Raw genomic sequence first — 27,043 nt, 5'->3', positions numbered from 1 at the left:
AGCTGGAGTAAATTTCCATGTGTAAACATTGTTTTAGATAACCACTGTATCAGTTTTTCTATAAAGTATAAGAGAAAATCTTAATTCGGTACGTGTCCCGTAAAACAATTTAATTTTTAAACAATGATTTGTTTTCGAATAAACCCTCTTTAATGTAGTATTTGCATTTCATTATTTAAAGTTTGGCTAACATTTCATCAAGTGATTTTTTGCAGTCCTGTATAAACACACTCTAACAAATCTGCTGGAGTTGCCTTCTTCCTTTCCGCAAAGCAATTTTGTCATACGCCAAATCTCTTTAAACCTTCTTAAAAAATTCTTGCGCAATTTCTTAATGGCTGCATCAAATTTATGAAGAGCTCTTCCGTTGCTTATTTATATACTTTTCGACTTAATTTTTAATATATATTTAATATTTCAGTATACTATACATAAATATATTTTAGCAAAAATTTTTACAAATAGGTGTTTTTGCGTAAAAGAAAAATTTGCTTTAACTATTTTGTGCGTTCCCTTTAATTTAACAAGTAAAAAAATTCTTAAAAATGGCAGAGAAATCTACCTTGTAATCACATTCATAATACCTACTTTTCTCCCTTAGCCGGTTTTCCGTTCTTCGAACATTGTTCAGAATAAGAGGAAAAGGGAAAAAAAAATTTTTTATGGCAATTCTATTTTGAAAAGCAAAGATGAACAATAAATTTCATCACAACATCTTCAACCGTTCTTGAAGTCGATGCAAAGATTTTCAAAAGATTCGAACGGTCTTCGTAGGCGTTTTTCAACTAAGAGACTAAGAGACTTATTTTTTGTGGAATATGTTTGTAATTTTTTGCGTTTTCTTTATTTTTATGAGATTTCCACGATTTTTAGGTTAAGGCACCATTAATCGATCACATTGGAGATGGTTATGGATATGGTTACGACTATGGCGTTAGGGTTAAGCAAGTTTAATTGGCCCTTTAAAGTGTATGGCTCCTATAAAGCTTCTAGGAGTTTGTAAAATAAACCTGGTTCTTGATAAGATTTCACAGTTTGGTTCGAAAACTCTCCAGGTAAAACCAGGGCTACATTCAGTTCATGCTACTAAGTTTCTGTAGTAAAGCATAAATATAAAGTTTATAAATACATATCTATGTATATGAGTATTATTTACTTACCTTGCATGAAAGTCATTGATGTGAATTATAGAAAATGGAAAGAGATCGGCACAAATATGCGGCACGAAGAGCACAATTGTAGCTAACAATTTCATCTTAAATTTTTATGCACAAAATTGATTTTCTTACTAAAACACAACTCTTTCGCAATTTCACGAAGTCAACACACCGCAACAGCTATATAAACTGAAAGCTGAAAAATACAATACAAATGTCTTAGACATGAGTGGCGAATGGAACTTAGTAAATTTTGGACTTTATCTTTATTGTTTTATACATAAGTGTTATAAGCGTTATCAGGTTGACTCAATTATAATATACCATATACATTCAATCATTTGTATGGATACATGGACAACGTTTTGGTAAGAACTCATATACCCAATAACTGATCGATAACGGTTGTTCTTAATAACAACCCACATATCACAAAAAAAGATTTGGCAATGCTCACGTAAACATTATTAGCATATATATTCATCCTGACACAACAATTTTTAAAAAATTATTTAGCAGTGCCAGTCACGTGTGATACAATAAGATATTCTGACAATTAAAAATACTTAACATAAAAAAGGGGAAAAGTAAGAAAATGAGAAATAGAGATACATTATAAAATGGAAAACAAAGAGGAGAAAGAAAATGAGGTACAAATACTTTGAAAAAAGAAAATATATAAAAGTTCACATTCAATAATATAGAAAGTATTAAAATAGAGTTGTAGTGGTTAACAAAACTAAAAACTTTACTTCTAAATTGCAGAGTATTAGTAATAAGCCTTAAACTAACTGGAAGTGAGTTCCAAAGACGTACCGCGTTGATAAAATATTGACGTTCAGATGTCAGAGTTTTGTGTCTAGTGTAAATAAGCAGTGCCGACCTTGACGATTGAAGAAACTGAAGCCTCTGGTATAAACAGTTTGGTTCCTTCGTATGAATAACCTTATGTATGAACAACACTGTTCTGAATTTTAAACATTTTCAAAAGAAATATTTAACAACTTTACGGCATACGCAGACACAGGGTCAAGTCGTTTTAGCCTAAATACGTATCTGGCAATGTTGTTATAAACAACATTAAGCTTGGTTTTACATACAGAGTCAAAATTAGCATAAATCTCACAGCCATACAATAGGGTAGGTATTAAGTACTCTTTTGCAAGAATAAGTCTAATGTGCAAAGGAGTGAAATACTCTGTTAGCCATAGTGTGTGTACGAAGCATTCCAGACACTTTACCTACTGTACTAATGATATAATTATTCCAGAGTTTGATTAAATACCAAACCAAGGTTTTTCGCTGAGTCAACATATTCAATAACTGCACCGTCTAGCATTACCTTGTCTAAGTTTTGTGTATCGAAGGCTTTTCTGCGAATGGCAACACATTTAGATTTGGCAAGATTAATTGATAAACCATTCGCAGATGCCCATGCACTTACATTCGTCAATTCAGGGTTAATATTGTAACGAATTTACTGCAATTCCGCTTATTTCAAATCTTCCACTAAGGTTCGAATCACTAAACTGTTGAATAAATAACACCACTATTCAGTAATGCAAAATGGTCGTTATTAGACTACTTTCAAAATAACACTTCTATTGCTCGACAGATAGCGTGCTTAATCAAAACTGATTCTCGCGCCTCTACTGGTGTCGCCTTTTATACTGTTTGGTTTACTGGTTGAAATTTCTAGGCGGTTCTGTTCTAGAATCTACTAGTTGGTTATCTGCTATAAGTTTTTCAGCTATAACTACAGATGCACAATTTTTATAGGATCTCTAACAGCGCATGTGCGTGTGTTTGTGAGCGACACTTCCACAATTATATTGTATATCTCAGATAAGATATCTGCATGTGTTTGTGCGTTGCTTCTCCGCTGCGTGTACTAGAGCTGCAAAAGTATCGATATTCGGGATACTCGATATTTCCGATATTTAAGAGGGAGGGTATCGATATATCGCGATATATATCGAATTTTTTGTTATAGTGAAAAGCGCTTACTCAATTTCAAAGCAATATCAGGTATATATCAGACATTTATGTAAATACCGCGATGTTAGCTTATACAGCGAAGCGAGGGTATATACAAAGTTACGACACCCTTTGTCATCCACTATGGGAAAAGGTCGAACGTCTGCGGTGGCTAAACACCAGTAGGGTGCTGGCAAAAGCCTTTTACGTGATGATGGATCTTCATATGTTTTTTCATATAAAAATTAATCTTATTTGGCGAGCTATGTGAATCTAAATTTGCAGTTGTATGCGATCGTTCTAGATGGTGAAACTAATTGGACGTATTACCACTTGTTCTATAACATTTTTAGCAATAGTATTACTGAGTTTGTCAAAATGGTTCCAAATGCTTGACTTTGTACTTCGTAGCTTTTTGGCATCACAATTTTGGTCTTCAAACTCAATGATGTCTTCTGTTGCGTGTATATCTGCATATACGAATACATGTATAATATGAAAAAAATTACGTAACTTTCACATTGAACTTTTGTAAGAATTTTTCAATATTCAGAGCCACCAACTTGTTAGGTATTCATCTAAAATAAGCACAAATCTGACATAATGTATGTAATTTTATTTATTCATGTTTTATTTGTCTTACCAATGTTTTAGACGCTGGTAATTCTGCCGCTAGAAAAAGGAATAAGAAATGGGAATAAAGTACTAGATATTTAGAAAAAAAACATCGATAATCGCACCACGAACTTGGCATCGATGTATCGATATTTATATCGATACTTTTGCAGCTCTATCGTGTACGTACATATGTGTAGACATAATGATTGAATTATTGATGTGCATCAAGTCACTGCTTAGCATCGGCTTAAAGATGGCAGTACCCCTTAGTGTTGCTAATATTCGTAACACTGCCCTCCACCTAAGTCTGATCGTCCCGATCAGACAAATATCTCGATCTAAACGCCGCTAGCATGTCCAAATGTACCACTCTTCTACTTCGTAGTTTCCCAATGGTTTGTATGCGGTAGATGGTGTCACTGATTTTCTTCACAACTTTGTACGGGCCTTCCCAACTGCACCGACATTTGGATGGAACACCTTTCCGCCGGTGAGGGTTGTATAACAGTACCAAATCTCCCTCCAAGAAACCTTCCGAATTATTGTTGTCATCGTACCTGCGTTTCATCTTACTACTCATTTTCCTTGATCGTTCCCTCGCACTCTGTTGTTTAGCCAATGAACTACTTTGTAGAGCTTGCTCTTGACGGTTTGGCTTCACATACTCAGTATCGTTCCGACGTTTCCCAATAGAAGTGCGCGCTGGCTTGAAACCCCCTTGCATTCTTTCTGGAAAATTCTTTCAGTCGTTTTAGTGCGTCCATTAGGTTTTTTCAATGCCAGTGTTTCTCTCGCAGCTACTTTTGATTTCGCTTTATTTGGCCCATTCGATCCATCAACCTTTGATCGATCTACTTTCCTTGACTTTCGTGGTCTCTGTCGAATCTCCTCCACCAGCACTCGCTTACTGCTGAACCCTTTTTCCAAACTGAAGTTAAGTGGAAAATCCTGGTTCTCATAACGCATCACCCTTCTCTGCATATCCATCTTGATGTCATGCTCAACCAAGAAGTCCACTCCCAATATGACTTCATCAACAATCTCCGCCACAATGAATTTGTGTAGAACCATGACCTTTCCAATTAATACCTCACATACCACTTCTCCTTGGATTTGATTATACTCGCCAGTGACCGTACGCAACCTTGCTCCAGGTAACGGTTTTACTCGCCTGTTGACCAAGTCAGATCGGAGATTAAGGAATGAGATGCGCCCGTATCTACAGTCAGTACACGTTCCTTGCCATCCAGCTTTCCTTCGACGGCAAGACTGTTTGACCTTCTTTCAATTTGTGAGATAGAGATTATGGGGCGTTCAATTGAGGGAGCCAGCTGTCGCCCCTTGTGGCTTACTCGCTTTAGTTTAACGATTGATTGGTCTTGGAGATCTGATCATCTCCTTCAGCTCTGCGTTTACGACCACCCACATTGTTGGAACTGTTAGGGTTGGTGTTGCAGTAACGCGCAATGTGCCGTGGCTTTCCACACTTAAAGCATTTGATCATTATTCTTCTGCTGCGTACCCTTCAATGCTTCCAAAATTGTGTCTACCCACTCTGGTCTTTCTACTTCCACACGATGAGCCTTATATGCTGGTTTACTCAAAAGGAAGGCAGTTTCCTGAATCAATGCCTGTGATACCGTTTCAGAAAAATGTCAGCTTTGGCTTTGCGTATGTAGCTCGCTTCGTTTCCACGTCCCGTATGCCGTTTATAAAACTCTGGATTTTAACCCTCTCGGTGTATGCCACGGGTGCGTCTGCATTTGCGAGATGAGCCAATCTTTCAACATCCGAGGCAAACGCCTGCAAAGTCTCATTCGCTCTTTGGTGACGGTTTTGCAACTCAATTTGTTAAATCTGTTTTCTATGCTCGGTTCCATAACGTCTCTCGACAGAGGCCATCAATGCTTCAAAGTTGTTCCGCTCTCCTTCGGGAATCGTCTGTAGGATTTCGGCTGCTGGCTCCTTCAGTGCTACGAATAGAGCTGCAACTTTATCTTCGGCATTCCAGTTGTTCGCTGCCGACTTCTTCTCAAATGGGAGCTTAAATACCTGGAAAGGAACAGAACCAAAAAACGTTGGGGATTTTACCTTCAGAGTAGACGTTGAAGTTATTGGACGGTTCAATTGTAACTCCTGAATACGATCTTTTAAAGCATCTATCTCGGCCTCCATTTTATCTCGTCGACTACTGAGCTCTTCCTGAAACTGCTTTAGTTTCTTTTCCATGCGCGCTTCCAGTTGTGCAGAGATCTGCGATGATACCTGTGCTGAAATTTGTGTCGACATTTCTGATATACATGCCTCTTGTGCTTCAATTTTAGATGTTATTTCTGACTACATTTCTGAGATACGTGTCTCCTGTGCTTCCATCTTGGATTTTATACGGTTTTCCTGGGGTTCTAGTTGTGATGACAGGTTGGTGGATATTTGTGATGACATTTTGGACATTTGTGCCGATATTGCAGCCAATATCATGTTCAGGTCTGTGTTCGCCATTGTCTGCGGTGTTTCATTTTTCTCCTCCAATTTTGTTGTCTTATCGCCATCAAGATGAAAGACATACTCTTTCAGTAGTCGTTCCTGAAGTTCTAGTTTAATGCCGGTTGTATTCAATCCACGGCTCTCCAACTCCTTCTTCAGTTGCTGGATCTTCAATTCACTTAACTTTGTCATGTACAAGTTGTATTCGAAATCTCCAGAATTTATTCAACAATTCCTCTTCTGGCACCAATTGTAACGAATTTACTGCAATTCCGCTTATTTCAAATCTTCTACTAAGGTTCGAATCACTAAACTGTTGAATAAATAACACCACTATTCAGTAATTCAAAATGGTCTTTATTAGACTACTTTCAAAATAACACTTCTATTGCTCGACAGATAGCGTGCTTAATCAAAACTGATTCTCGCGCCTCTACTGGTGTCGCCTTTTATACTGTTTGGTTTACTGGTTGAAATTTCTAGGCGGTTCTGTTCTAGAATCTACTAGTTGGTTATCTGTTATAAGTTTCTCAGCTATAACTACAGATGCACAATTTTGATAGCTTCTCTCACAGCTCATGCGTGTGTGTTTGTGAGCGACACTTCCACAATTATATTGCATATCTCAGATAAGATATCTGCATGTGTTTATGCGTTGCTTCTCCGCTGCGTGTACTAGAGCTGCAAAAGTATGGATATTCGGCATACTCGATATTTTCGATATTTAGGAGGAAGGGTATCGATATATCGCGATATATATCGAATTTTTTGTTATAGTGAAAAGCGCTTACTCAATTTCAAAGCAATATCAGGTATATATCAGACATTTATGTAAATACCGCGATGGTAGCTTATACAGCGAAGCGAGGGTATATAAAAAGTTACGACACCCTTTGTCATCCACGATGGGAAAAGGTCGAACGTCTGCGGTGGCTAAACCCCAGTAGGGTGCTGGCAAAAGCATTTTACGTGATGATGGATCTTCATATGTTTTTTCATATAAAAATTAATCTTATTTGGCGAGCTATGTGAATCTAAATTTGCAGTTGTATGCGATCGTTCTAGATGGTGAAACAAATTGGACGTATTACCACTAGTTCTATAACATTCTTTGCAATAGTATTACTGATTTTGTCAAAATGGGTCCAAACGCTTGACTTTGTACTTCGTAGCTTTTTGGCAACACAATTTTCGTCTTCAAACTCAATGACGTCTTCTGTTGCGTGTATATCTGCATATACGAATACATGTATATATGTGTATATAATATTGTCACGGATATTAACATCACTAAGTTATACCATCACTAAGGCGATGCCAAGGCCACGATAAGCAGTGTTTACGTCAATAATCAAATCATGTATACACATATATAAGGCAGCCGAAAGATGTCACACACAGATGCATTTACTTATACGCCTATGTATGCGCGAGAGACTGTAAACTACAAACATTCACATAAATAATTCAATCATTATGTATCTACATAAACGAATAAATAATTGCGTCTACACATATGTACGTATACGAGCAGCGGAGCGGCAATGCACAAACACATATATCTTATCTGAGTTGTCACAAGAGAGAGCAATAATTTGTGCACGTAGTTGTGGCTGGCGATTTTGTAGCCGAACTAACTAGTAACTTCTGGAAATCGAAGAGCCTAGAAGTATGCAGCGTAAACTATAAAAGCGGGGCAGGCGAGTAAGAAGTAATTCAGTTTGAGTTGAGCTATCAATCAGTTTGATTAAGCACGCGATTTGGCGGCCAATAGTAGAGTTTCATTTGAGTTATCCATCAGTTTGGTGATTAAGCCAGCGAGTAGCAAAGTATAAGTGTTATTGTGAAGTACTTTAATAAAAGCCATTTTTCCATTATTCAATATTGGAGTTATTTATTGAACAGTTTAGTGATTCGAACTTAGCAGAGGATTGCAAATAAGAGGATTTGCAGCAAAATCGTTACAATTGGTGTCAGAAGAGGAATTGTTGAATAAATTCCATAAGATAACAAGGATATGGCAAAGTTCAGTCAATTGAAGATCCACCAACTGAAGAAGGAGTTGGAGAGCCGTGGATTGAATACAAGCGGCGTTAAACTCGAGCTTCAGGCACGACTACGAGAGGCAATGGAAGCAGAAGGAATTAACGTGGAAGAGTATGTCTTTCATCTTGATGTCGACGAGACAACAAAAATTGAAGAGAAAGACGAAACATCGCAGACAGTTACGAGCACAGACTTGAACAGGATATTGGCTGCAATATCTGCACAAACATCGACAGTAGCATCAATGTCGTCGCAATTGGCATCCCAACTGGAAGCGCAAGAGGCACGTATAACAGAAATGTCATCACAAATATCCACCAACATGTCATCACAACTAGAAGAACAGAAAACGTATATGTCATCACAGATGGAATCCCAAGAGGCGCGAATAACATCGAAGATTGAAGCACAAGAAACGCGTATGTCAGAAATGTCGACACAGATTACATCGAAGATGGAAGCACAAGAGGCACGGATATCCGAAATGTCGGCTCAAATTTCAGCACAGATATCATCGCAGATCTCTGCTCAACTGGAAGAGCAAGAAGGACGTATTTCCTCGAAGTAGGCGGCGCAAGATACAAAAATTTTACAGTTTGAAGAAAAAATCGAGGCCGAGGTGGATGCTTTGAGAGGACGTATCGAGCAGTTGCAACTAAATCGCCCAGCAGTTTCAACTAGTAATCCAAAGGTAAAAACACCATCCTTTGACGGTTCTGTTCCTTTCCAGGTCTTTAAGCTACAGTTTGAGAAGACCGCAGCAGTGAACCAATGGAATGCTGAAGATAAAGTTGCTACATTGTTCGTAGCTTTAAAAGGACCAGCTGTGGAAATCTTACAGACCATCCCAGAGTACGAGCGGAACCACTACGAAACATTGAGGAGCGCTTTAGAGAGACGTTACGGAAGCGAGCATAGGAAACAGATATTCCAAATTGAGTTGCAAAACCGCTACCAAAAAGCAAATGAGATATTGCAGGAGTTTGCTTCAGATATTGAAAGATTGGCTCATCTTGCAAATGCGGATGCACCCGTGGAATACACTGAAAGGGTAAAAATCCAGAGCTTCATAAATGGCATACGAGATGTGGAAACGAAGCGGGCTACATATGCGAATCCAAAACTAACGTTTGCTGAAACGGTATCACATGCACTGACTCAGGAAACAGCCTCACTTTTGAGTAAGCCAGCGTACAAAGCTCATCGAGTGGAAGTGGAAAAGCCAGACTGGGTAGACGCAATTTTGGAAGCATTGAAGGGTACGCAGCAGAAGAATAATGATGCAGTCAAATGCTTTAAGTGTGGAAAGTCAGGGCATATTGCGCGTTATTGCAACACCAACCCTAACAGTTCCAACAATGTGGGTGGTCGTAAACGCAGAGCAGAAGGAGATGAGCAAATCTCCAAGACAAATCAATCGTTAAACTAAAGTGAGTCAGCAGCAAGGGGCGGCAGCTGACTCCCTCAATTGAATGCCCCATAATTTCTATCTCACAAATTGGAAGAAGGTCGAGCAATCTTACTGTCGGAGGACATGTGGATGGAAAGGAACGTTTACTGACTGTAGATACGGGTGCATCTCATTCCATCATTCGAGCGGATTTAGTCAACAAGAAGATAAAACCATTGCATGGAGCAATATTGCGTACAGCCACTGGAGAAGACACTCAGGTAATTGGAGAAGTAGAATGTGAAGTAGCAATTGGGAACGTCGCGGTACTACACAATTTTATAGTGGCAGGTATTGTTGATGAAATCATAATTGGAGTGGACTTCTTAATCAACCAAGGCATCAAAATCGATATGCAAAGCAAGACGATGCGATATAAGAACATGGATGTGCCACTTAATTTCGGCTACGAGAGAGGTTACAGCAGTAAACGAGTGCTGGTGGAAGAGAGTCAGCAAATACCACCAAAATCAGAAGCAGTCATCTGGGCTTGATGGAGATTGTGGGACAAACAAATTGTGGGTTGTCGAAGCAGCAAACAAATCAGCACTAAACATACTTGTAGGAAAAACCCTGGCTATGACAACACAAGATGGACGTATTCCGGTAAGAGTACTCAATGAGTTCAAGTCACCACTCAAACTGACTAAAGGAGCTATTTTGGGAAGATGCCAAGAGGCTGAAGTAGTTATTAACTGTGAACAGCTCCAGGAACACGTTTCAGCTAGTAATACTGATCTTTCAAATGACATCGCGGAATGGATGCAGGGGCTAGAGGAAGCATATCAGAGTAAGGCAAAACAACTGCTCCTAAAGTACGCGACCATATTTGACCAGGATGATTCTAAACCAAGCCGCACCAACGTTGTGAAACATCAAATTGACACTGGAGATTCGAGGCCGATCCGTCAAGCTCCACGTAGTGTTCCACTGGCGAAGCGGGAAGTTCTGAGTCAAATCGTTCAAGAAATGAGCGACAGCGGCGTCATCGAACCATCAGCTAGTCCATCGAGCTCACCGGTAGTACTTGTAAAAAAGAAGGATGGAAAAATGAGGTTTTGCGTGGACTACCGGAAGTTGAATGACGTTACGAAAAAGGATAGCTACCCATTGCCAAGAATTGACGACACTCTGGACTCGCTATCTGGTACAAAATGGTTTTCCACGCTGGACCTGAAAAGCGGCTACTGGCAAGTGGAGGTGAAGGAGGAAGATAAAGAGAAAACAGCCTTCAGTGTCGGTGATGGTCTTTGGCAATTTACAGTGATGCCTTTTGGACTTTGTAATGCACCAGCTACTTTTGAGAGACTCATGGACCAGGTACTGAAAGGACTACATTGGAAAACATGCTTGGTGTACCTGAACGACATCATCGTATTGGGCAAGAACTTTGATGAACATCTTAAGAACTTGGAGGAAGTTTTCCAGAGAATAGCTGGCGCTGGTCTGAAGTTAAGTCCCAAAAAGTGTGCGCTGTTTAAAAAGGAAGTCAATTATTTGGGTCGCAAGGTAACGACAGAGGGCATCTGCATTGCGAACGAAAAAATAGAGGCTGTAAAGGATTGGCCAAGACCACAGAACCTACATGAATTGAGAAGTTTTCTTGGGCTGTGCACATATTACCGCCGATTTGTACCAAATTTTTCCAGCGTAGCCCATAGCCTCCATGAGCTTACAAGAAAAACAAAGCTTTTGAATGGAAGAAGGAGCAAGAAGTGGCTTTCCAAACATTGAAGGAGCGTTTGTGCACTGCCCCAATGTTAGCATATCCGATTCCAGGAGCAACATTTATTCTAGATACAGATGCGAGTGGATATGCTATAGGAGGCGTTTTATCACAACTGGTCGATGGACAGGAGAAGGTAGTTGCATATTACAGCCGTTCGATTGGAAAACCAGAGAGGAACTACTGTGTTACGCGGAGAGAGCTGTTGGCATTGGTAGAGTGCATTAAACATTTTCACAAATACCTCTACGGCCAGCGATTCCGTGTCAGGACAGATCAGGCAGCGTTGAAATGGCTTCTGCAGTTCCGTAATCCGGAAGGACAATTGGTACGGTGGGACGAGCGACTACAAAGCTACGACTTTTCCATTGAGCATCGAAAAGGTAGTACCCATGGAAATGCTGATGCAATTTCACGAAGACCATGTAGTCTGGAATGCAAGCACTGCTCAAAGGCCGAGGCCAAAGAAGACATTATAGATGTCCGGCTAATGACTATAACGTGTATGGATGAATGGGACAAGGAACAACTAAGAAAGTGTCAGCTAGAAGATACAGATCTGTCACATGTTATGCAAGGGCTCGAACCAAACGAAAGACCAAGTAGAGAGGAGATGTCAGCAGAGAGTCCCATTGCGAAGTCATATTGGGCACAGTGGAACAGTTTAGAATTGATATCCGGTTGCTTGCATCGAGTATGGGAGAGTGAGGATGGTCAATGCAAGAAGAAACTGATAGTTGTTCCCAGGAAGAGGATTCCTGACGTGCTCAGCGAGCTGCACAATGGTCCAAGTAGAGGTCATCTTGGAATCACGAAGACACTCGAAAAATAAAGCAGAGATTCTATTGGGTTGGTTGCCGTCAGTCGGTCACCGAGTGGATTGCCAACTGCGAGGTATGCAACAGAGCGAAAGGGCCCAAAACCCGAAGTCATGGCCAGATGAAGCAGTATATTTCAGGTGCACCATTTGAAAGGATCGCCATGGATGTCGCAGGTCCATTTCCTACTAGCAACCGCGGAAACAAATACGTACTGGTGGTTATGGATTATTTCAGTAAATGGCCAGAGGTATACCCAATCCCAAACCAAGAAGCAGAAACAGTAGTAGAAGTGGTTAAAAACGAATGGGTTGCAAGGTATGGTGTACCAATGGAGTTACATTCTGACCAAGTCAGGAATTTTGAATCAGCTGTGTTCCAAGAAATGTGCAAGAAGTTGGGCATTCGAAAAACACGGACAACTGCATTGCATCCTCAGTCCGATGGTATGGTGGAACGCTTCAATAGAACATTGGAGGAGCATTTAAGGAAAGTTGTAGACAAGTACCATAAGGACTGGGATACACACATATCATTATTCTTGATGGCCTACCGATCGGCAGTACATGACACAACGGGCCAAACTCCCGCAAAGGTAATTTTTGGCAATGACCTTCGACTGCCAGCTGATTTGAAGTATGGGATAGATACCGATGCGGAGAGGAATGTCAAGAAATCCACTGGTGTCTTGGAAGAAGAGCTGAGAGAGATAAACGATCTGGTAAGGCAACGAGCAAAGATTATGAGTGACAAGATGAAAGCGAGGTACGATAAAGCAATTAATTCGGAAGGGTTTCAGGAAGGAGATTTGGTGCTGCTATACAACCCACAACGAAAAAAAGGTTTGTCCCCGAAATTGCAGTGTAACTGGGAAGGCCCATACAAAGTTGTAAAACGGATCAACGATATAGTGTACCGCATACAAACCACTACCAAACCACCAACCAAAATGAAAGTGGTTCATTTGGAGAGATTAGCAGCGTTTAGATCGAGAGATTTGTCTGACCGGGACGATCAGACTTAGGTGGAGGGCAGTGTCACGGATATTAACATCACTAAGTTATACCATCACTAAGGCGATGCCGAGGCCACGATAAGCAGTATTTACGTCAATAATGAAATCATGTATACACATATATAAGGCAGCCGAAAGATGTCACACACAGATGCATTTACTTATACGCCTATGTATGCGCGAGAGACTGTAAACGAATAAATAATTGCGTCTACACATATGTACATATACGAGCAGCGGCGCGGCAATGCACAAACACATGCATATATCTTATCTGAGTTGTCACAAGAGTTTGAATTGAGCTATCAATCAGTTTGATTAAGCACGCGATCTGGAGGCCAATAGTAGAGTTTCATTTGAGTTATCAATCAGTTTGGTTATTAAGCCAGCGAGTAGCAAAGTATAAGTGTTATTGTGAAGTACTTTAATAAAGGCCATTTTTCCATTATTCAATATTGGAGTTATTTATTCAACAGTTTAGTGATTCGAACTTAGCAGAGGATTGCAAATAAGAGGATTTGCAGCAAAATCGTTACAATATGAAAAAAATTACGTAACTTTCACATTGAACTTTTGTAAAAAATTTTCAATATTCAATATTGTTAGGTATTCATCTAAAATAAACACAAATCTGACATAATGTATGTAATTTTATTTATTCATGTTTTATTTGTCTTTCCAATGTTTTAGATGCTGGTAATTCTGCCGCTAGAAAAAGGAATAAGAAATGGGAATAAAGTACTCGATATTTAGAAAAAAAAACATCGATAATCGCACCACGAACTTGGCATCGATGTATCGATATTTATATCGATACTTTTGCAGCTCTAGCGTGTACGTACATATGTGTAGACATAATGATTGAATTATTGATGTGCATCAAGTCACTGTTTAGCATCGGCGTAGAGATGGCAGTACCCCTTAATGTTGCTAATATTCGTAACAATATCATTAATACACATGCCAACACGATCAAGAGGACAGCACACATATAGTTGCACATCATCAGCATAAATATGAACATTACAATATCTTAGCGCATTAGGTAAGTCATTAACATACAACACAAACAACAAAGGGCCCAGGACTGAACCTTGCGGAACGCCCCTGAGCAGGGCCGTAGAGAGAAAATCAGGGCCCGGGACTAAACAATTTACGGGCCCCCTATAAAAAATCCACTAATTCAATTGATTAATTTAAATTAATGACGTCTCATTCATGAATCATTATTGAATGATTACATCAAAAAAAAGCTGAAAATAAAATTAACAGAGAATATTTACTATTTATCATACATGTGATACTCCTATATTGCTACGTTAGGCTAAGTATACTCACAAACATCAGAGTGCCGATATATTGCTGTTTAAATGTTATTGTTTTTGTATTCAATAATCGAATGTACCTAAATTTAAATTTTTTCTTGTCACACTTATGCTGCTACAATTACAAAAATTTTGTAGGCTGTCTTGTTTTGATTTCTTATTCAGCCCAATTCTAAATATTCCCTCGGAAATTTGTTCTCGCGGATTTTTTTGTTACCGCGGAAAAAATCCTCCAATTCTTTTCTCCTAGGGAGTACAATAATTGGGGAATAGGAATTTCGAATTTTATAAGTCAGCTGTTTTGTCAATTGAAATTTCGTTGCGCATTTCTTATTTTGTTTAAAAAATTTAAAAGTTTAATTATTGTTGCAAATTTGATTGAAATTAAGAAATAAAATATAAAAATGCACAGTATTGCATTTCATGTGGTATTCACTGAAATGAGTAATGATTTGATGCCAGAGCAACATCAACAGAGGAGCATAAGAAGAAGAAGGCGGCGGGATAACACAAATCCGCCGGAGTTGCCTGCTTCCATTTAGCAAAGCAATTTTCTGGTGGCCAAGTCGAGTTGAATTCGTCTTTCGTTATATGCCAAAATCTATTTAAGCCTTTTTAAAAAATCCTTGCGCAATTTCTCAATGGCTGCATCAAATAGACCAAGAGCTCTTCCATTGCTTATGATATTGTAATGAATTTACTGCAATTCCCCTTATTTGCAATCTTCTGCCAACTTTCGTATCGCTAAACTGTTGAATAAATGACTCCAATATTGAATAATCGAAAAATGGCCTTTATTAAAGTACTTCACAATAACACTTACAGCTTGCTTAATAACCAAACTCATTGATAGCTCAAACGAAACTGATTTTTCGCATCCACTGTTGTCACCCTTTTATACTGTCCGACCTCTTCGTTTCATATTTGTAGCCTTTTCTAATTCCAGAACTTACTAGTTAGTTATAAATTTCTCAGCTACAACTACAGATGTATAATTTTTATAGCTTCTCTCATACCCCATGCGCTTGTATGTGTGAGGGACACCTCCACAATCACAATTGCGTACCTTTAGGAGCATTTCAGATAAGATATCTGCATGTGCTTTTACGTTGCTTCTCCGCCGCGTGCACGCGTATGTGTAGACATAATGATTGAATTATTGATGTGAATTCACGTCACTGCTCAGCATCGGCCTAGAGATGGCAGTACCCCTTCGTGTTGCTAATATTCGTAACACTGCCCTCCACTTAAGTCTGGTCGTCCCGATCAGACAAATCTCTCAATCTAAACGCTGTTAGCCTCTCCAAATGAAACACTTTCATTTTGGTTCGTGGTTTGCCAATGGTTTGTATGCGGTACACTACATCGTTGATCCGTTTTACAACTTTGTATGGGCCTTCCCAGTTACACTGCAATTTCGGGGACAAACCTTTTTTCCGTTGTGGGTTGTACCAAATCTCCTTCCTGAAACCCTTCCGAATTAATTGCTTTATCGTACTTCGCTTTCTTCTTGTCACTCATAATCTTTTCTCGTTGTCTTACCAGATCGTGTATCTCTCTCAGCTCTTCTTCCAAGACACCAGTGGATTTCTTGACATTCCTCTCCGCATCGGAATATATCCCATACTTCAAATCAGCTGGCAGTCGCAGGTCATTGCCAAAAATTACCTTTGCGGGAGTTTGGCCCGTTGTCTCATGTACTGCCTATCGGTAGGCCAACAAGAATAATGATATATGTGTATCCCAGTCCTTATGGTACTTGTCTACTATTTTCCTTAAATGCTTCTCCAATTTTCTCTTGAAACGTTCCACTATACCATCGGACTGAGAATGCAATACAGTTGTCCGTGTTTTTCGAATGCCCAACTTCTTGCACATTTATTGGAACACAGCTGATTCAAAATTCCTGCCTTGGTCAGAATGTAACTCCATTGGTACACCATACCTTGCAACCCAATCATTTGTAACCACTTTTGCTACTGTTTCCGCTTCTTGGTTTGGGATTGGGTATACGTCTGGCCATTTACTGAAATTATCCATAACCACCAGTACGTATTTGTTTCCGCGGTTGCTAGTAGGAAATGAACCTGCGACATCCATGCCGATCCTTTCAAATGGTGCACCTGAAATATACTGCTTCATCGGTGACCGACTGACGGCAACCAACCCAATAGAATCTCTGCTTAATTTTCTCGAGCGTCTTTGTGATTCCAAGATGACCTCCACTTGGACCATTATGCAGCTCACTGAGTACGTCAGGAATCCTCTTTCTGGGGAAAACTATCAGTTTCTTCTTGCATTGACCATCCTCACTCTCCCATACTCGATGAAGGGAACCGGATATCAATTCTAAACTGTTCCACTGTGCCCAATATGACTTCGCTATGGGACTCTCTGCTAATATCTCTTCTCTGTTTGGTCTTTCGTTTCGTTCGAGCCCTTGCATAACATCTGACAGATCTGTATCTTCTAGCTAAAACTTTCTTAGTTGTTCCTTGTTCCATTTATCCGCACACGTTATAGTCATTAGCCGGACATCTATAATGTCTTCTTTGGCCTCGGCCCTTGAACAGTGCTTGCATTCCAAACTAAATGGTCTTCGTGGCATTGCATCGGCATTTCCATGGGTACTACCTTTCCGATGCTCAATGGAAAAGTCATAGCTTTGTAGTCGCTCCATCCACCGTGCCAATTGTCCTTCCGGATTACGGAACTGCATAAGCCATTTTAACGCTGCGTGATCTGTCCTGTAGTTCCTCTCTGGTTTTCCAATCGAACGGCTGTAATATGCAACTACCTTCTCCTGTCCATAAACCAGTTGTGACAAAACGCCTGCTATAGCATATCCACTCGCATCTGTATCTAGAATAAATGTTGCTCCTGGAATCGGATATGCCAACAGTGGGGCAGTGCACAAACGTTCCTTCAATGTTTGGAAAGCCACCTCTTGCTCCTTTTTCCTTTCAAAAGCTTTATTTTTTCTTGTAAGCTCATGGAGGCTATGGGCTACGCTGGAAAAATTTGGTACAAATCGGCGGTAATATGTGCACAGCCCAAGGAAACTTCTCAATTCATGTAGGTTCTGTGGTCTTGGCCAATCCTTTACAGCCTCTATCTTTTCGTTTGCAGTGCAGACGCCCTCTGTCGTTACCTTGTGATCCAAATAGTTTACTTCCTTTTTAAACAGCGCACACTTTTTGGGACTTAACTTCAGACCAGCGCCAGCTATTCTCTGGAAAACTTCCTCCAAGTTCTTAAGATGTTCATCAAAGTTCTTGCCCAATACGATGATGTCGTCCAGGTACACCAAGCATGTTTTCCAATGTAGACCTTTCAGTACCAGGTCCATGAGTCTCAAAAGTAGCTGGTGCATTACAAATTCCAAAAGGCATTACTGTAAATTGTCAAAGACCATCACCGATACTGAAGGCTGTTTTCTCTTTATCTTCTTCCTTCACCTCAACTTGCCAGTAGCCGCTTTTCAAGTCCAGTGTGGAAAACCATTTCGTACCAGATAGCGAGTCCAGAGTGTCGTCAATTCTTGGCAATGGGTAGCTATTCTTTTTCGTAACGTCATTCAACTTCCGGTAGTCCACGCAAAACCTCATTTTCCCATCCTTCTTCTTTACAAGTACTACCGGTGAGCTCCATGGACTAGCTAATGGTTCGATGACGCCGCTGTCGCTCATTTCTTGTACGATTTCGCCACTGAAACACTACGAGGAACTTGACGTATCGGCCTCGCGTATTTTAGGAGCAGTTGTTTTGCCTTATTCTGATAGGCTTCCTCTAACCCCTGCGTCCATGCCGTGATGTCATTTGAAAGATCAGTATTACTAGATGAAACGTGTTCCTGGAGCTGTTCACAGTTAATAACTACTTCAGCCTCTTGGCATCTTCCCAAAATAGCTCCTTTGGTCAAATTAAATGGTGACTTGAACTCATTGAGTACTCTTACGGAATACGTCCATCTTGTTTTATTATAGCCAGAGATTTTCCTACAAGTATGTTCAGTGCTGATTTGTTTGCTGCTTTGACAACCCACAATTTGGTTGTCCCACAATCTCCATCCACCTTTGCCCAGATGACTGCTTCGGATTTTGGTGGTATTTGCTGACTCTCTTCCACCAGCACTCGTTTACTGCTGTAGCCGAAATTAAGCGGCACATCCATGTTCTTATATCGCATCGACTTGCTTTGCATATCGATCTTGATGCCTTGGTTGATTAAGAAGTCCACTCCAATTATGATTTCATCAACAATATCTGCCACTATAAACTTGTGTAGTACCGTGACGTTCCCAATTGCTACTTCACATTCTACTTCTCCAATTACCTGGGTGTCCTCTCCCGTGGCTGTACGTAATCTTGCTCCAAGCAATTTTCTTATCTTTTTGTTGACTAAATCCGCTCGAATGATGGAATGAGATGCACCCGTATCTACAGTTGCAGTCAGTAAACGTTCCTTTCCATCCACATGTCCTCCAATAATAAGATTGCTCGATCTTCTTCCAATCTGCGAGATAGAGATCATGGGGCATTCAATTTCGGGAGTCATCTGTCGCCCCTTGCGGCTGACTCGATTTAGTTTAACGATTGAGTGGTCTTGGAGATTTGCTCATCTCCTTCTGCCCTGTGTTTACGACCACCCACATTGTTGGTGTTGCAATAACGCGCAATATGCCCTGGCTTTCCACACTTAAAGCATTTGACTGCATCATTATTCTTCTGCTACGTACCCTTCAATGCTTCCAAAATTGCGTCTACCCAGTCTGGCCTTTCCACTTCCAAGCGATGAGCTTTGTACGCTGGCTTACTCAAAAGTGAGGCTGTTTCAGCAAATGTTAGTTTTGGATTCGCATATGTAGCCCGCTTCGTTTCCACATCTCGTATGCCATTTATGAAACTCTGGATTTTTACCCTTTCAGTGTATTCCACGGGTGCGTCCGCATTTGCAAGATGAGCCAATCTTTCAATATCTGAAGCAAACTTCTGCAATGTCTCATTTGCTTTTTGGTAGCGGTTTTGCAACTCAATTTGGAATATCTGTTTTCTATGCTCGCTTCCATAACGCCGTTCTACAGCAGCCATCAATGCTTCATAATTGTTCCGCTCTCCTTCGGGAATCGTCTGTAGCATTTCGGCTGCTGGCCCCTTCAATGCCACGAACAGTGCAGCAACTTTATCTTCCGCATTCCAGTTGTTCACTGCTGCGGTCTTCTCAAACTGTGGCTTTAAGACCTGGAAAGGAACAGAACCGTCAAAGGATGGTGTCTTTACCTTCGGATTGCTTGCTGAAACAGCTGGGCGATTTAGTTGTAACTGCTCCATACGACCTTTCAAATCATTGACTTCTGCCTGAAATTGAGCGATTTTTGCATCCTGCGCTTCCACTTTTGACGATACCCTTGCTTCTTGTTCTGACAGTTGCGAAGATATGCGAGATTCTTATGCTTTCAACTGCTCAGCCATATATGTCTTCTGTTCTTCTGTGTTTCCATCTTAGATGTTATGCGTGTCTCCTGTGATTCCAGTTGGGATGCTATACTTGTCTTTTGTTCTTCCGGTTGAGATGCCAGTTGAGATGTTATGTCTGTCTTTTGCGATTCCAGTTGAGATGACATTTGCGATGACATTTCTGAAATACGTGCCTCCTGTGCTTCCATCTTGGATGTTAAACGTGTCTCTTGCGATTCCAGTTGAGAAGCCACTGTCGATGTTTGAGCAGATATTGCAGCCAAAATCATGATCAAGTCTGTGCTCGCAATTCCCCTTATTTGCAATCTTCTGCTAACGTTCGTATTGCTAAACTGCTGAATAAATAACTCCAATATTGAATAATGGAAAATGGCCTTTATTAAAGTACTTCACAATAACACTTATAGCTTGCTTAATAACCAAACTGATTGATAGCTCAAATGAAACTGATTTTTCGCCTCCACTGTTGTCGCCCTTTTATACTGTCCGACCTCCTCGTTGCATATTTCTAGGCTTTTCCAATTCCAGAACTTACTAGTTAGTTATAAATTTCTCAGCTACAACTACAGATGTATAATTTGTATAGCTTCTCTCATACCCCATGCGCTTTTATGTGTGAGCGACACTTCCACAATCACAATTGCATACCTTTAGGAACATTTCAGATAAGATATCTGCATGTGCTTGTGCGTTGCTTCTCCGCCCCGTGCACGCCTTGATTCACGTCACTGCTTAGCATCGGTCTAAAAATGGCAGTACCCCTTAGTGTTGCTAATATTCGTAGCAATATACTTTTCGTCTTAAAATAAAGTATATTGTGGTAGAATGTACATATTTTAGCACAAATTTGTACAAATAAGTGCGCTTTCTTAAAAGAACCAATTTCCTTAATTATTTTGATGCATTCCCTTTAATTTAACAAGTGAAAAAACTCCTAAGAAATGACAGGGAAATCTCCATCTCACTCCCATTCATAATACCTACTTTTCTCCCATAACCGGTTTCCGCTTTTTCGAACATTGTTCAGAATAGGAGGAAAGGGAAAAGTGAAAAAACTCAAAAGGAATTTTTATTTAAAATACGAGGAATGAGAGAAGGAAAAAAACTCCCACGGAATTTTTTTTAGAATTGGGCTGTATTATAAGTTTTAATTATTCAATATAGAAGGTCCGGATATCAAAGAGTGGCTTTTCTTGCTTTTTTCGTTGCAAAATTTTTTATAATAATATCAAAATTTAACTGTCTTGCCAAAACGGATTCAACACAAAGCATGGCAAGTCCTGAAACGCGCTCTTGAGATGAACACTATCTATGAAAGTTTTTGATTCTTGCAAGGACGCTGAAAGAACGTTTTGCACTAGCTACAGTGACAGCTATGGTGCAACAGATACGCAAAGCAACATAAATGTTGGGGAATATTGTATACAGATTTTGAACATAGATGGCATTTAGCAATTCCAATGGTGACAGACCTTTATCAAAATTTGCTTCGTAAATGTGTTTCAAGTGAACTATTTCACATTGTAAGCTTTGAGAAACGTCCGACTTGTATTTTTCGACAAATTTTGCTAAACTCGCCCAAACCGTAGTTTCATCCGTGTCTTCAAATTTCCACAAAAAGGAAAACGTCTCGCTTAAATTTCTCATAGCTGCAAATCGTTCAGTAATGCCAGTGATTACCGAATCAACGATAACGAAGAATGTATTGTTTTTAAAATCAGACTCTGGATCTTCCGTAATCATCTCATCTCCAATATCTTCAAAACGTCTTTTGGGTTTTCTCTTTCGAATGTCCGGAAACTTTGGCGAGATGTTCAATTGAATAGCTACTGTTTTGCATTCGTTTAGAATTGTTTCCCATTGGTTCCTGATCAACTTCAAATCAGCTAATAAGGCATCTAGATGTCGGAACAGCTAATAAGGCATCTAGATGTCCGAAAATTCAGAAACACATTTTTTCAGAAAGACAAAATTCAGAGGTCAAAACTCAGAAGTCAAATTGCAGAAGTGAAAATTCAGAAGTCAAATTTCAGAAAGCAAAATTCAGTAGTCAAAATTCAGAAAATAATCAGACGACAGAAAAAACATAAAATTTTTCTCAAAATTCAGAAACGCTTATTTATTTGGAAGGAATTATGTATAAAGAAAAAGTAGTAAAATCTAAAATTTTAAATTGTATGCAATAGCAAGCATGTAACTAATGCGCAAAATTTAATATTTTTTGCTGATTACTTTCTGAATTTTGACTTCTGAAATTTGACTTCTTAATTTTGACTTGTGAATATTGATTTCTGAATTTTTGTTTCTGAATTGTGACTTCTAAATTTTGGCTTTATGAAAAACGGGTTCTGACTAATGTTTTCTGAAAAAATGTGCTTCCGAATTTTTGTTCTCTGAATTGAGGACAGCAAGATAAATTCGAGCTTGTTGATGTACTTGAGAATGCCGGTAATATCTCCGTATGCTTGTGCAGTAAAATTTAGCTTAAGTAATGCGTTTAGTGCTGGTGTTAATCCTGGAACATAGTTTGCGAATGGTCTGATTGGCTCAATTCTAGCCGACCACCTAGTGTCTGAAAGACTGTGAAGAGAGCTCGGTACATTTTTTTGAGGATGTCCCATCGTTGTGGACTGCTGCTGAAAATAGTATAACATTTTTGTACAACTCCGAAGAAAGTAATTGCAGCCGTACCTACAACATTGTGCAGCATCAACACAACATAAATTCAGACTGTGGGTTCCACAAGGCGAGTAATCAGCATTCGAGTTTTTGTCGAGAATGTGACGTTGTGCTCCGTTGTAAGCTCCTTTCATATTGGCGCCGTTATCGTACCCTTGTGCACGACAATATTTACCTAGAGTATGGCAAATTAAATCAGCGATTTTCTGACCAGTTTTTTTGTTACAATCCACGAAAGCCAGAAACCGTTCTTGAATTGTAAAATTTGTTGATTTCGAATTGAAATGGAGGTAGAGCAAAATGAACGTAGTCTGTTCAAAGTGACTAGCATCATTCGTTAATGGCAAAATACTTGACTTTCTTGCGTTGATCTAATGTAGTTTCCGTCACGTGTTTTGCACAAATTTCTATAAACTCGTTCTGAATGTCTGGGGAAAGATAGTGAACTTGTAAACGTTTGTGCTGCTGTTGTGAAATCCTAACTTTCTCCAAATGATCTCTAAGTATCGGATCATAATGGCTTATGAGTTCTAAGATGCCTAAAACATGTCCATTGTTTCATTCACCAAGATATATACTTTCGCCTCTGAAAGCTAGGCTTCTTTCACCCAAAAATAAAATAGTGTCCAAAATTCTATATTAAATTTCTTTCCACTTTTGAGTTTCACTGATTAGCTTTTCATTGATAGGTGTGTCAATTGTAGCCTCCTTTTGAATTAGATTTTGTACAGATCGCCATTGAATATAACATTTAATGTAATCTTGAGTATTTTCGTGTGCTGGCAGTTTATCGTATAGCTTCTCCACACCTGCAATTTCGAATATCCGCCAGGACAACAAACTTTAGGACGATTTAAAGTATTGGTGCTTAACAGACGACATGGTAAGCAATAAAAAGCATTGCTACTGGCAGGACACACCAACCAGTCACGCTTCACTTTCTCTCCATTTGGCAAGATTCTGTTAAACAACGAGGTAGAAAATGCCTCGTCATGACGATCACGTGGAAAAATAACATGACACTATTGATGACCTCGACGAATTATTTCGTTGACTTCTTCAGATCGCAAAAACTCATTATTCACGGTACCGATGTCGAAGTCGTTTTAATAATCTGGACTTTGATAAAGAGTTGGTGGTACTGTTGGAGGACTTTTTGAAGATGAACCTTCATCAGTGACACACGAAACTTTACGATTTCGGATTCATGACGGAAAATCGTTCCAATATACATCATTTATTACTAGCTTATACCCGTGGGTTTCACTCCACGTTGTTATAAAAAATATGGAAAATAAATAAAACACTTCTTGGTTTACATTTATAAGCGATATATATATATTTATTATTTGTGTTAACATTTTCCGATGAATAGTTAAATACTGTAATTAGCTCCAAAACTAAATAATGAAATTATATAATTTTTTTAAATTTAATGAAACCAATTTCTGGACTGGTATCCGAACAGAAAAGGAAAATAAAGAAAATTCCCAAAAAAAATTATAAAGCAAATAATTTTCGTAGGTATTTTGTATGGAACGAACAAAGTGATGTTAGCTACTATGCTTATAACTGAAGAGCGCCTAGACTGATGTCGATGATTCACACCAATTGTTCCTGATTATGACCAAAAGACTGACTCAGACAAAAGAAAATATCATAAATTAGCGAACGTACTAAAAGGAAAGTTCAAAGTTGTGGGAGTTCTCATTCCGAGAATTTCAAACCACTGGTTTCAATTTCTGTTGCCCATCAATGGCACGCGTGCAAATAATCTGCCATTCCTGTGGTATGCCATTCGAGTTTAGCGAATCCAAGTCTTAATTCTCCTAGCTTACATCATGACAATCAATAATTCATAGAACCAATCGTTCAGTGTGGTCTGAATATGGGAAATTAATGTTTTTCACACGGTGAAGTATATTTCTCATGTTTTTGTGTCGAAAAACCATTCACTTTGATCGTTTTCCGACCTAAGGACAGAGCGAAAAATATCGTTTATAACATGCATATTGCTTCATTATGCAAAAAATTACAAAATCGACACGGCCGCAACGCAATAGGAACCGTTTCAACAAAAATCATCAATTCGATTAGACAATTGACAACAGATTGTCTGCTATTTGAAATGACTGCCGATTGTCATACTTTTCAAATTCACTAATTATTGAAGAGCTCTTGCGTATATAATATTTTTTTGTTTTGCCCTGAATTACGGTGTATATAAAAAGAGCTGATGGCTTACCTATATGTGAGCATGCTACATATAATTGACCGTGGAAGAAGCATGGATATTCCAAATCAATACCACGCAATGCCAATGATTGCCCTTGTGCTTTGTTTATGGTCATGGCAAACGCAAGACGTATTGAAAATTGCAATCGTTTAAACTAAAAAGGGAGATCCGATGGATTCATTTGAATCAGCGCAATCAATACATGCTCCCTTTCAAACTAAATAAATATTTGCCTCAATGAGGTTAGTCATAACCCCTTTGACTGCTAGTACCAAAAAAAATTGCAAGAAAGCATTAAAAAGTTTTTAAAAAGTACCAAACAAAAGTAGCAGAGAGATACCAAAAAAGTATAAAAGAACAGTAGTTAATAATAGAAAAATAGTACGAAAAAGATTAGAAAAAAGGTTTCAAAAAAGTATTTAATGTTATAAAAAAAGGTAGCGTAAAAGTATTAAAAAAGTAGTAAAGGGTTACCAAAAGTAGTAAGAGTGATAAAAAAGTACTAGAAAATGCATTGAAAAAGTATCAAACTGCTTAAAATACCTTTAAATAAGTAGTAAAATTGGATCAAAAAGTAGTAAAAAAGATCGCAAAAGTTTGAAAATGAGTACTAAAAAAATTTCCAGAAAAGTAGTTACACAGGTAAAAAAAAGTATCAAAAAGGTAGTAAAAAAATATTAAAAATAGTACTAAAGCTTTTCCAATAACGTATTAGAAAGTTAACCGTACTTAGTAGGTTCATAACTTAACATACTTCTACTTCTACGTGGTATATGAAAAACTGTGTAAGCAGTTATTAAAAACATTTATGTGAAAAACTTAGGAACCTGTAAATTACATATTCCCAGCTCTTTGTTTTACTTAAACTGAGAGCGGTGTGACTAAACTAAAAAATATTATTGAAAAATATTGTTGCACTTCATGTGAATAAAATCCTCAAAAATTGTAAAGCATTGGGCCAATTATATTTTTGAGAGAGTTTTTCTTATTTTGAAATCGCAGGCGGCTATCTGCCAAACAGGTAGAACAGAAAATATTAAAAATAAACTGACAGAAAAAATTTTGCTCTTTGAAATACTTGAATTATAATTTTATATCAAATTTTAACCAAGCAGGCAGGACTTGCTTACTTAATTGGCGCTTAACCGTCTAAACGATTATGGCCGTCCAATAAGGCGCGCCAACCGGCGCCAATTGGTCACACAAAGGGAGTTTAAATCGTTTTCAACCTGGTCCTTCCAACGGAGTGGGGGCCGCCCTCTACCTCTGCGTCCATAGGCGGGTTCCGATAGAAACACTTTCTTGGCCGGAGCATCATCTTTCATTCGCATAATATGGCCTAGCCAGCGCAGCCACTGCGTTTTAGTTCGCTGGACTATGTTGATGTCTGCGTATAGCTCGTACAGCTCATCATTAAATCTTCTTCGGCACTCGCCATTGCCAACGCGTAGAGTTCCATAAATCTTGCGAAGAACTGTTCTCTCGAACACTCCCAAAGCCGCTTCATCTGCTGTTGTTATGGTCCATGCTTCTGCCCCATATAGCAGGACGGGTACGATAAGTGACTTGTAGAGTATGATTTTCGTTCGGCAAGAGAGGACTTTACTTTTCAATTGCCTACCTAGTCCAAAGTAGCATTTATTGGCAAGATTGATTCTTCGCTGGATTTCAGTGCTGATGTTGTTGCTAGTTTTGATCCTGGTTCCCAAATAAACGAATTCTTTTACTATTTCGAAATTATGGCTGCCAACAGTAGCGTGGTTGCCAAGGCGCGTATGCGCTGACTCTGCTCGATGACAGCAGGTACTTCGTTTTGTCCTCATTCAGCATCAAACCCATCTTTACCGCTTCTTTTTCCAGTTTGGAGTAAGCAGAACTAACAGCGCGGGTGTTTAGGCCGATGATATAAATGTCATCAGCATATGCCAGTAATTGCACGCTTTTATAGAATATTGTTCCAGTGCGGTTAAGTTCTGCAGCTCGTTTAGTTTCGAACGGCTCGGAGAGGTCCTTCCCAATTCTGACTGAGCTGATG

At 39.2% G+C, this 27,043-nt stretch overlaps 1 protein-coding gene across 5 annotated transcripts in view; it reads right to left on the bottom strand.

Annotated features, from left to right (window-relative positions):
* The window catches only part of LOC137250200 (apyrase), a 296,228-nt gene that overhangs the window by 222,545 nt on the left and 46,640 nt on the right, over positions 1-27,043 (bottom strand). For all 5 annotated transcript variants that reach the window (XM_067782612.1, XM_067782613.1, XM_067782614.1 and 2 more), the window contains exon 2: positions 1,161-1,353. In XM_067782612.1, coding sequence (XP_067638713.1) covers positions 1,161-1,255 — 95 coding nt within the window. In that variant the 5' untranslated portion in view covers positions 1,256-1,353. The remainder of the gene's footprint in view (positions 1-1,160; positions 1,354-27,043) is intronic.

The sequence above is a fragment of the Eurosta solidaginis genome, chromosome 4 (genome assembly GCF_040869045.1).
Source record: "Eurosta solidaginis isolate ZX-2024a chromosome 4, ASM4086904v1, whole genome shotgun sequence".
NCBI lineage: Eukaryota > Metazoa > Arthropoda > Insecta > Diptera > Tephritidae > Eurosta > Eurosta solidaginis.
The sequence above is the reverse complement of the archived record's forward strand: the minus strand, read 5'-3'. Positions and strand labels throughout refer to the sequence as shown.